This window comes from Salvelinus alpinus, chromosome 16 (genome assembly GCF_045679555.1).
Source record: "Salvelinus alpinus chromosome 16, SLU_Salpinus.1, whole genome shotgun sequence".
In the NCBI taxonomy this organism is placed as follows: Eukaryota; Metazoa; Chordata; class Actinopteri; order Salmoniformes; family Salmonidae; genus Salvelinus; species Salvelinus alpinus.
In genome coordinates this window covers 44312007-44324039 of record NC_092101.1, presented here as the reverse complement: position 1 = coordinate 44324039, position 12033 = coordinate 44312007, and the positions used below count along the sequence as shown (strand labels likewise).

Sequence of the window (12033 nt, the reverse complement as noted above, 5' to 3'; positions counted from 1 at the left end):
AAAAATAAAGAAAAACCCTTGAATTAGTTGGTGTGGCTATATGTCCCCCCCCCGTTCAGAATGATTATTGGGATCCGGGGAGTGATGCTTTAATTAGGACTGAAAATCCGTGTCCCTTTGATTGAGAAAGAAAGGTGGAGAGCTGTGGAAGGAGCAGAGAGCGAGGTGGGGAAGAGAGGTATAGGGTGAGAAAGAGGAGAGTGATTTAGGAGAATGAGGCAGGCAGGGGATAGGGAGGAGTCAGAGGGCGGGGGAGTGAATGGAGAGAATAAAGGGGAGGGGACAGGAAAGGAGCAGAGAGGCTGTGGTGCATTCAGGGGTCTCCTGGCAGATGTTGCACAACTGTTAGTGGGCCGACCAACCCACATCTGTACAGACGGGGGGCTGTGCCCTCACTGACCTACCACACACACTGTACATACTGTAAACTGGTGTACAAACAGACCCTTGATTCAACTATTGCTAACATGCTCTGACACGGACATACACACATACAGTTACACACACATTCCATTTTATAACCAGTCTGGCTCACTCTTGTCACTTCATTCTGCATGCAAGCTATGGCACATCCACCATCCTAACACACACACACACACACACACACTGAGAGTGGGTGGGAGACACACCAGGTTAAAAAAACATACCAGATGTTCTGGACCGTGCCTCAGTCTGGTGTAAGTCATGTGACATGCTGTTATTTTCCACAGCAATGCAATGCACCAGATGTAGGCTGTGCCTCAGTCTGGTGTAAGTCATGTGACATGCTGTTCTTTTCCACAGCAATGCAATGCATTTTTCATAGTTTATTTTCTTCCTCGTCCTGTACTCCTGACATGTAGGCACCACTCCAACATCAACATATGTGAAAATTGCACGTATCTACGAAACAGTAGTAAAAAAAAATATGTAAAGGAAGATGAGTGTTTCCAATGACATCATCGACCAATTAGTAGGCAATACCTACTCAGATTTGGTTGAAGTCACATGATGCACACCGATGATGTCATTGGAAATCCTCATCTTCTTAGAGTCATTAAAACTCAGTCATTAAAACTCGTTTTTCAACCACTCCACAAATTTCTTGTTAACAAACTCTAGTTTTGGCAAGCCGCTTAGGACATCTACTTTGTGCATGACACAAGTGATTTTTACACCAATTGTTTACAGACAGATTATTTCACTTATAATTCACTGTATCACAATTCCAGTGGTTCAGAAGTTTACATACACTAAGTTTACTGTGCCTTTTAAACAACTTGGAAAATTCCAGAAAATTATGTCATGGCTTTAGAAGCTTCTGATGGGCTAATTGGCATAATTTGAGTCAATTGGAGGTGTACTTGTGGATGTATTTCAAGGCCTACCTCCAAACTCAGTGCCTCTTTGCTTGACATCATGGGGAAATCAAAATAAATCAGCCAAGACCTCAGAAAAAATTTGTAGACCTCCACAAGTCTGGTTCATCCTTGGGAGCAATTTACAAACGCCTGAAGGTACCACGTTCATCTGTACAAACAATAGTACGCAAGTATAAACACCATGGGACCACGCAGCCGTCATACTGCTCAGGAAGAAGACGTGTTCTGTCTCCTAGAGATGAACGTACTTTGGTGCGAAAAGTGCAAATCAATCCCAGAACAACAGCAAAGGACCTTGTGAAGATTCTGTAGGAAACGGGTACAAAAGTATCTATATCCACAGTAAAACGAGTCCTATATCGACATAACCTGAAAGGCCGTTCAGCGAGGAAGAAGCCACTGCTCCAAAACCGCCATAAAAAGCCAGACTACGGTTTGCAACATGGGGACAAAGATTGTACTTTTTGGAGAAATGTCCTCTGGTCTGATGAAGCAAAAAATAGAACTTTTTGGCCATAATGACCATCGTTATGTTAGGAGGAAAAAGGGGGAGGCTTGCTAGCCAAAGAACACCATCCCAACCGTGAAGCACTGGGTTGGCAGCATCATGTTGTGGGGGTGCTTTGCTGCAGGAGGGACTGGTGCACTTCACAAAATAGATGGCATCATGAGGATGGAACATCTCAAGACATCAGTCAGGAAGATAAAGCTTGGTTGCAAATGGGTCTTCTAAATGGACATTGACCCCAAGCATTCTTCCAAATTTGTGGGAAAATGGCTTAAGGACAACGAAGTCAAGGTATTGGAGTGGCCATCACAAAATCCTGACCTCAATTTTATAGAACATTTGTGGTCAGAACTGAAAAAGCGTGTTCGAGCAAGGAGGCCTACAAACCTGACTCAGTTACACCAGCTCTGTCAGGAGGAATGCGCCAAAATTCACCCAACTTATTGTGGGAAGCTTGTGGAAGGCTCCCCAACATGTTTGACCCAAGTTAAACAATTTAAAGGCAATGCAACCAAATACTAATTGAGTGTATGTAAACTTCTGACCCACTGGGAATGTGATGAAAGAAATAAAAGCTGAAATAAATCACGCTACTATTATTCTGACATTTCACATTCTTAAAATAAAGTGGTGATCCTAACTGACCTAAGACAGGGAATTTTTACTTGGATTAAATGTGAGGAATTGTGAAACTGAGTTGAAATGTATTTGACTAAGGTGTATGTAAACTTCCGACTTCAACTGTATACTCACAGAAAGCTGTGACTCTCCTCTCTGTAACTAGAACAATAATAGTTGCTTTGAAAACAACTGTATTTTTCCCACAATTGCATTCTGAGGAATGTTTGTGTTTTCGGAATGCATCTCTCCCACCTCTGTGCACACAGTGGGGAGAGGGACTGAGAGTGGATCGCTCACACAGCAGCAGACAGGGAAACGGAGACAGGCAGATACTTTCATAGCAGGAATCAACATAAAAATCATAGGCTGTTACTGTTGACCAAATAATGGTTTTAGAACGATCTACAGGAACGTACCGACATACGCATAATGCTTCAGGAAGAGGAAGGTCTTTCTTAGTAGCCCTAACACGCCATCATAAAATCTGTTTATTTTACCAGATTCCATTTAGTTCTTCCCCAAATTCAGTTTTCTCCAGTTTTGTTTTTCCAGGTTTCAGTTTTTCCTAGTTTGTTTTTCAGTTTTTCACTGTCAATTACCAATTTTTTTTATAGGAACACCACAAAGTTAGATGTTCTAAGTCTACAACAATTCTTAAACCACACTAGGAGACCACTTTTGAGGTCTGGGGTAGTTACTCTTTAATTCAAGTGCACGCCAGCCAGAAACGGTTTGGTTAGCGATGTTTCTGTAGCGCTCATTTGATTGCAGACTTTGCAAAACAAATGGCCACTGGATTGATGTAAATAATCATGATATCATTCTGCCAGGTAGACATAGTCTACTTTGTAGTCAGCATTTCATTGAGAAGGTTTTCGGAAAGCCTTTCAGGAGATCAGAAGATGGTTGTCATTAAATTAGCATCACCGCTAATGGCTACACAAAGTAGTAGACAAACGTGAACACCACACAGACAGGGCATTCTAGTGCCGTACGTTGCCTCCTCGGAAAGTTCAAGGAAAATATGAATCACTGATGTGTTTTGTTCATGTCTTCTGATAATCTTGGGTAAATTAAAGGTTCAATGCAGCTGTTTTTATCTCCAAAACAGGCAGAAATTTCAGGTGGTCTTTAAAAAAAAAAAACTCTTACACTAAAAGGGCATGATCAATTTCACAGTATTATTCCATCCTCATAGTGTTGAAATATACATAAAACACAGAACAATCATGCTTTTTCCTGTACTGTGCCTTTTTAATGAATGTTCTAATAAAGTTCAATACATTTTCTTGATTTCCATTTTGGAATATTGTTGAATTCCGTTTTAATGTCTGAATTCTGTGATTCCGTCCTCGTTTTATAGGGCCCTATGCAAGCGATAGCAGATACTGCTGGTAAGCAGCTAACCAAGTGGACCACACAGACACGGGTCTTAAAGCTGATCCAACCAGGTCTTCCCAGTACGATCATCTATCATTTACCTCCCTGTGCTCTGTTGCCAAGAAACCAACAGATTAAGCCTGTTTTTTTTGCCCTACGGTTTAGTTACACTCAAAAGCGGCTTTGTTGAATGAAGGCCCAGTGTGATAGGAGAGTCGGATAGGATTCACCACAAGGCTGACTGGCTACTTCTATAAATCTCAGGGTTAAGATTAGATCCTGGGACCTCAGCTCGGCTGCATCCGTCTAGCCAGAGCAGAGAAGCGCAGAATAAGGCGTTTATGTTTAATATAAAGGAAATATTCCATTCCCCCGAGTGTGATCGTTTTAAGACCTATCGACTCAAATGGCCATGGCTGGCTTGTGGCTACACCGCCGATGTCGACCCAGAGGTTTTTAAAGCTTTTCTTCAGTCTGCCATAATAGTGGGAATCAATGGTGCATCTTCACTGATAACTGGTGTCACATACAACTGTTGTCTGCTGTTGTACTGAAGTGGTGGTTCCTGGGGAGGAGGAAAGTCTCACACACACAACCAGCTGAGGCCAAAAGAAAAGGCTTCAGAAAAGTCTTTCACACATGGTCTTAATGGCGGTTTTAAGAGTGAAGTGGTGGTTCCTGAAGAGGTGGACAGTCAGACACACAACACTCAACGCGACTTGTTGAGCACCATAGTTGTCAGCACCAGTGACAGCAGTTCGGTTGGCTGTAACATTGTAGTTAGGTTGGCTGTAACATTGCAGTTAGGTTGGCTGTAACATTGCAGTTAGGTTGGCTGTAACATTGCAGTTAGGTTGGCTGTAACATTGCAGTGAGGTTGGCTGTAACATTGCAGTGAGGTTGGCTGTAACATTGCAGTGAGGTTGGCTGTAACATTACAGTTAGGTTGGCTATAACATTGCAGTGAGGTTGGCTGTAACATTACAGTTAGGTTGGCTGTAACATTGCAGTGAGGTTGGCTGTAACATTGCAGTGAGGTTGGCTGTAACATTGCAGTGAGGTTGGCTGTAACATTGCAGTGAGGTTGGCTGTAACATTGCAGTGAGGTTGGCTGTAACATTGCAGTGAGGTTGGCTGTAACATTGCAGTGAGGTTGGCTGTAACATTGCAGTGAGGTTGGCTGTAACATTGCAGTGAGGTTGGCTGTAACATTGCAGTGAGGTTGGCTGTAACATTGCAGTGAGGTTGGCTGTAACATTACAGTGAGGTTGGCTGTAACATTGCAGTGAGGTTGGCTGTAACATTGCAGTGAGGTTGGCTGTAACATTGCAGTGAGGTTGGCTGTAACATTGCAGTGAGGTTGGCTGTAACATTGCAGTTAGGTTGGCTGTAACATTGCAGTTAGGTTGGCTGTAACATTGCAGTGAGGTTGGCTGTAACATTGCAGTGAGGTTGGCTGTAACATTGCAGTGAGGTTGGCTGTAACATTGCAGTGAGGTTGGCTGTAACATTGCAGTGAGGTTGGCTGTAACATTGCAGTGAGGTTGGCTGTAACATTGCAGTGAGGTTGGCTGTAACATTGCAGTTAGGTTGGCTGTAACATTGCAGTTAGGTTGGCTGTAACATTGCAGTGAGGTTGGCTGTAACATTGCATGCACTCCATTAAAATAGAAAGTGCAGTTCCATGTTGCCTAATGAATCTCACATATCCAGATTCCCTGGAATGGTGACTGGTTCTTCCTAATATGGTAATTTAGACTTTTTTTTTTACTGTTCCGAGTACTCACATGATTTGTATTTTTCGAACACATTTCTCTTTAGGCCTGTGCCAACTGTGCACAACAATGACAAATGTATCATTACCATTACAGATAACAGATCCTAATAGCTAAATTGACCCAAATACACTGAGTGTAGAAAACATTAGGGACTCTTTCTATGACACAGACTGACCAGGTGAATCCAGGTGAAAGCTGTGATCCCTTACTGATGTCACTTGTTAAATCCACTTCAGTAAGTGTTAATGAAGGGGAGGAGACCAGATAAAGAAGTATTTTTAAGACTTGAGACATGGATTGTGTATGTGTGCCATTCAGAGGGTGAATGGGCAAGAGAAAAGATTTGTGTGCCTTTGAACGGGATATGGTAGTAGGTGCCAGGCGTACCGATTTTGCTTGTGTCAAGAACTGCAACACTGCTGGGTTTTCACACTCAACAGTTTCCTGTGTATCAAGAATGGTCCACCACCCAAAGGACATCCAGCCAACTTGACACAACTGTGGGAAGCATTGGGGTCAACATGGGCCAGCATCCCAGTGGAACGCTTTCGACACCTTGTAGAGTCCATGCCCCAATGAATTGGGGCTGTTCTGGTGGCAAAAGGGGGTGTTCCTAACGTTTTGTACACTCAGTGAATATTCAGTCAATAAAAAAGCAAGTGCCATTGGAGATTAATTTATTGAAATCAATTAATTTATTGAAATCAATTAATTTATTGAAATTAAAAAGACAGTAAACTCAGCAGTGGCACTTGCTTGTAGAAGCCTATGGCTGCATAGCCTTGTTTTGGTCATTTAGCAGACAAGACGCTGACGCTGATTTCCAGAGCCCTTATCACAGTCAAGACACCTATTTTATTGTAAAAAAAACATGATGTAATATAACAGACTTTTTTTTTGCCAGTTGGAAGTGATGCGCGTCTCTAGTGTACTCTCCAAGAGTGATCGTTTGAAACAGGTCTCAATTTGGGGCACACCATGTTGAGTTTGTGATAAAACTGTTGTCATTTGGCAAGGAATGTAGCTTGAGTGTGCACTCAGCGCACGCGCGTGTGTGTAGGGAGCGGTCGGAACGCAATTGAGGGTGTGATGCTTGGCTTGTTTGTTTTTTTTGTGCCCGGCAGATGGACAACTAGAGCAAAGTTGTTTTAAAGATAACATTTCACTTGCCCCTTCGGGCAGCCACAATGCACATTCCACCAAATAGTTTTACAGTATTTGAAGAAAAAAAGTGATCTCTGGGTAAAGATGGGAGTTTTGACTTCCTTTTCGGGTACTCTAGAACTCGTTCTCCCTTCTCCTGCTGTTGTGTGTGGTTTCAATATGTAGCAGCTTCTACGCTCCCTCTCCCTCCATGTCTCCACTGTGATAAAACCGTTAGCATTCCTGTGAGTTATTGTCTAGGACACCCAGGACCGAGTTTGGGAAACCCTTGATTAATTCATACTGAGAGGTGGAATAACATAGCCGTGTTCACGTAGGGCTTGGTAGTCCGACTCAGCTGTATGTCTCCAGTCCACCCAATAGCATAGCTGTTGTAATGCAAAGGCATGAACACCCGACAAATGCGTGTAGATGTCTACTTCACCAGCCACATTGGCGGGTGGTCACTTGGCAGGGCTCTACAGTCAGAGCATTATATTTGCGAATTACAATATGCGAGTTAAGGTTAGAAGAGTGCTACAGTATGTTGTCGTCAAAGTATTTCTGCTGTTTTGTTTCATGGCTGCTAATCGCACAAAGAAATAGGAATCTTATATCCCACCTGGCGCAGAAGCGCTGCCTGGTGAGGAGCTGTGCGCAATGAATGAAGTGCTGATGGATTTCATTTTGGAGGCGCTGTAAACAGGCATTAAAATTGGTCTAATTTACTCAAAAGTCTACAAAGTGAGACATTGTCCTCGTGCTTCTTGGCTATGCACATTTGTTTTTGTTCACAAGCTCTGTTGTGTTTCAACGTTAGTTTGGGTCTGCTGCTTCAACTGATAGTGACAGGCCATAGTCAGATGCCAAATCTCACACACAGTGACAGGGCTCCAGTGGCCCGGTTACCACGGTAACCTCCCACCCTTAAAGGGGCAGCTGAAAATGTTTTTCTCTGATATTTTGATTAGAAGATTCAGGTCACAAAAAAATGAAATGAAATGTAGCAATATACCACATTACTTCTTACTAATACATTTCTTGTTTTCGAAACATTACAAAGCATGTTCATCTGTTTGTTGTTTTATGTAATTATGGCCGAAAAATATTTTGTCTGGTAAAAAAATCTGAGTTGCTGGTGGACCCAAAAGTTAATTTTAGACCCTGCATGAAATGGAGGACAGTTAATGGTTTGGGTTGTGGTCTTGTGGGTGTGGCCTTAATGATGGATTTTGATTGGTGAGGGTCCTGCGGTGGGAGTTTGTGGATCCAAAGGCGTGCCAGCTAGGTGAGAGCTGTAACAGGGTCAAGACATGTCTTAAGACATTGGGGTATGCTTGGAAGAGGGCTAGTTTGAGACTGATTAGGAGCTGGTGGCTGGGCTGGTTGGCACGGTGGAGTGGGCAGGGCAGGGATCTGAGGGGCAGGCCTTACTACAAAAGGCCACATGCCTGGAAAAGACTTGAGAGAGGGACACTGAAGGAGTGGGAAAGGGGAGGGAGGGACTATTTTAGTGACTGGACTGTCAGTGTGCTGCTTGACTGCAGAGGGTCAATCTGCCTGCCTAGTGGAGATGCCATGACGCCGGTTTCAACACGTGGCTCGACTTCAGACCTTCATGCTCTGATCATACTTTCTTTTTGAATTTAAGTAATTTAATTTTAATTTAATTTCAAACCAGTGGTTGCTATCCTATCTCTCTATCTCTCTCTGTGTGCACTGCTGTTTTGTGATAATCTAGTTGACAAATGTATTCTCTGTCCTCTCTTATCCCTCCTCTCTCTCCTCTCTTGTCCCTACTCTCTCTCCTCTTGTCCCTCCTCTCTCTCCTCCAGGTTATAATGCACGACCAACACAGAAAAAGTTTGACTCTATAGCCAACGGGATCCTGAGGACTTGATTACAGTCGCTTCAAGCCTGATAGTTTGCATCGGTGCGGCTCCCCCCGGCTCACACCCCTCTGGACGACTGGCATTGCCCCCACCCCCTCCTCCTCCGCTGGTAGAGAAGACTTGGGTTCCCTTGTGGTCTCTGTCTACTTTGCCTTTGTCTTCTCTCCCATCGTCCCCTGTTGGTTTACTGGTACCAGTAACACTCCCCGGAGTTACGTCATTCTGTATTAGGTAAGGCAATTATTACTAATGCATGAGGCAGATTACACACACACAATGCACATGTGCCTAATCCAAATCCTCATTGTGATCATGAATTAATTAAACACGTTTTTATGAACAATGCTAGCGTCGTTGTGCGGGGAGGGTGTAAGGGGAGACTCCGGTTGATTGATGGGTGGGATGGGAAGGGGTGGGAGGCATACTTTAGGGGAAAAGAAAATGACAAAACTAAATAAAAAAAGTTGGTCACAAAAAAACTAAATATAGATGTCGTCCTCCCCTCCTCCTCCGTCCCTCACCCGTCAGGCTCTGCCCCCAACATTAAGCAGTGAACATGATTTCCAACGGTTACCTGATCTTTGAAGATGAGACTTTCCTGGATTCCACTGTGGCCAAAATGAACGCCCTGAGAAAGAGCGGACAGTTCTGTGACGTGCGACTGCAGGTACGTGAAGATCTCTCTCTGTCTTTTCATCCTCCGTGGCCAAGGCTCACATGAAAAAGAGATCTAAATGTCAATGTGACTTTCTGGTTAAATAAAGGATAAAAATACAAATCATAATCAGAGCACCTGTGACATGAGGGGGAGAGGGGGAGTGTGAAGGAGAGGGGGAGTGGAAGTGTGAAGGAGAGGAGAGGGGGAGTGTGAAGAAGGAGAGAGGGAGTGTGGGGGAGTGAAGAAGAGGAGGAGTGTGGGGGAGAGGGGGAGGAGGAGTGTGAAGGGGAGTGGGAGGATGAGATATACAAAGCCAGAGGTGTTTTTCTAGATTAGAGCTTTTGACAACTTGTACTCCTTCTCTAAAGGCAAAACCGGTTGTCCTAAAGCCAATCACATGTTTGATCCTATAGGTTAATCCACCATCCTCAAAGCTAGATATTTCCCTGTCAGTCAAGCTAGTATGATGTGTAAAAAGAAACAATGACAATTCAGAAGAAGTAATTAAGATCAAATCTCATTGGACAGGAGTTCAATATTTACTATCCTGTTTCCTGTTGATGTCATAATGATGATGTAGTACTTTTCTTCAGGAGCGAGCGATCGGGTTACATTACCATCCTCTCTCTCTCAATCCCTCTCTTGCTCTTATTTTGTGGCTCTTATTGGGGCAATTCCACAAATATTTCTGGTATCTCAGATGGTTCTGGAAATTCTCACATACAAACTTAATTGAGAGGAAGGATGTTTTTATATGCATTTTACATTTGTATCACAAACCATTTCTGAGAAAATCATGATAAAGCTATGAGAGCTTTGAGAACTCTGTAATGAAAAGCGCTATACAAAATATTAGCGCTATACAAAGTATTATTATTATTATAAAAGAGGCCATTTTAGGCCCTTTTTAGACCTGTACATGCCTCCTGTAAGACCCTATGATGTGTGAAGCGTATATGATGCAGACAACATGTTGGAGTCATTACACTCCTTATAGTGTGCTCTAACATATGGAGTATGTCCAGATTCTGAAGAGAAAAAAATCCACATTCGTTTATTTAACATAAAAATATGAATATATCAAAAGTACCCTTTTTGATTTTGTAAATTGAGACATTGTTTTAAACAATATTCTTTACAAGTACATCACGTTTCCAGTGTGTGTGTGTTCTGCTAGTTATGAAGTTATTCTCTCTTCTGACTACTCATGTCAGTCATCCTCTTTGACTGGACCTTTCCACCATTTCCTGCCCCATCTGTCTCTGTCTTGATTTGTCCCCACTAGGGCAGAAAACATTGTTTCCCTCACTCTGTTCTATGCATGGGCATTAGGCTATAGCTTAAACCATGTATTACATTTTTTATAACGGACACTCTTTAACTATCTTGTGTCGCCGTTAAAAAAAAAACGTAGCCTATATTCCCTTCTCTGCATTCGATAGGCTATGAATATGACGGAAGGTTACCCTTCATCATTTTAAGCATGGCTTTTTCCCGGTCAAACAATTAATGTTACGGCGTTCCAATCTAATGACAAGTTTAAACTTATTAAGAAGAAAAGGACCCATGCGGGCTGGGAAAATCCCTCAATGCAAGGTTGAAAACCAAATGGCCAATAGCCTGGGCTCCTAATGGCCGATCATGAAAGCTTTTAGACAAATTAAAGTTATGAACATTCGCTTATTTCCCAAATATTCTAGACAAAGGTGTTGTCGAAGTTTTGTGGCTTTAAAAAATAACAAGAGAGAAAGTCTATAGCATAGGCTATTCTCAATCACAGCTTTATGATGGATAGAACAAACAATATTATTCCTCACCAGACAGTCACTGTTCCATCATGATGTAGTCCTATAACCTAGCTCACTACGGTAAGACAGCCCGTTCCTCATCATGATGTAGTCCTATAACCTAGCTCACTACGGTAAGACAGTCTTTTCCTCATCATGATGTAGTCCTATAACCTAACTCACTACGGTAAGACAGCCTGTTCCATCATGATGTAGTCCTATAACCCAGCTCACTACGTTAAGACAGTCTTTTCCTCAGACAGTCACTGCTCCGTCATGTGCACGCCAGACCGATACACACAAACCTGTTCTGTTCCTCTACCAGAAAATAACATGACAAAATATTTGACACTGCCTGCACTTAGCCTCTGCCTGGGCTTTCAACAACATTATCTTTCGCCCAGTTGCATAGGGGCAATAGGGGCGATAGCGTCATATATCACAATGTTTTACGGGTACATAATCACGATAGGACTACATCGCCAAACCCTAATCCCCACACTCATCTCTCTCTTCAAATCCACTGTCTCCCTGACACTCACACTTTCTCTTTTTCAAATGTGTTTCTGTTTGATTGATATAACCTCTAAAGAAGGATCTGTATAGTTTGACCCCTGACCTTTTGTCCTCTGTAGGTGTGTGGTCATGAGTTGATGGCCCACCGTGCTGTGCTGGCCTGCTGTAGCCCCTACCTGTTTGAGATCTTCAACAGCGACATTGAGGCTCACGGCGTGTCCCACGTCACCTTCGAAGACCTGGACCCAGAGGCTGTGGAGATCCTGCTCAACTACGCCTACACTGCCCAGTAAGTACCATGACCTCTGACCCCTACACTATGCCTACACTGCCCAGTGAGTATACATCTTCTAATACACATTGTGCAATGAGCAGAGTCCTAGGCTTTG

General features: G+C 43.1%; 1 protein-coding gene across 3 annotated transcripts in view; it reads left to right on the top strand.

The window, feature by feature from the left end:
• Positions 1-12033, top strand: part of ivns1abpa (influenza virus NS1A binding protein a) — a 46593-nt gene that overhangs the window by 17382 nt on the left and 17178 nt on the right. For 2 of the 3 annotated variants that reach the window (XM_071346346.1, XM_071346344.1), the window contains exons 2-4: positions 8627-8914; positions 9212-9350; positions 11764-11933. In XM_071346346.1, the coding sequence (XP_071202447.1) occupies positions 9240-9350; positions 11764-11933 (281 nt within the window). In that variant the 5' untranslated portion in view covers positions 8627-8914; positions 9212-9239. Of the gene's footprint in view, positions 1-8422; positions 8442-8626; positions 8915-9211; positions 9351-11763; positions 11934-12033 lie in introns of those variants that run through there. The other variant, XM_071346347.1, reaches the window with a different exon arrangement.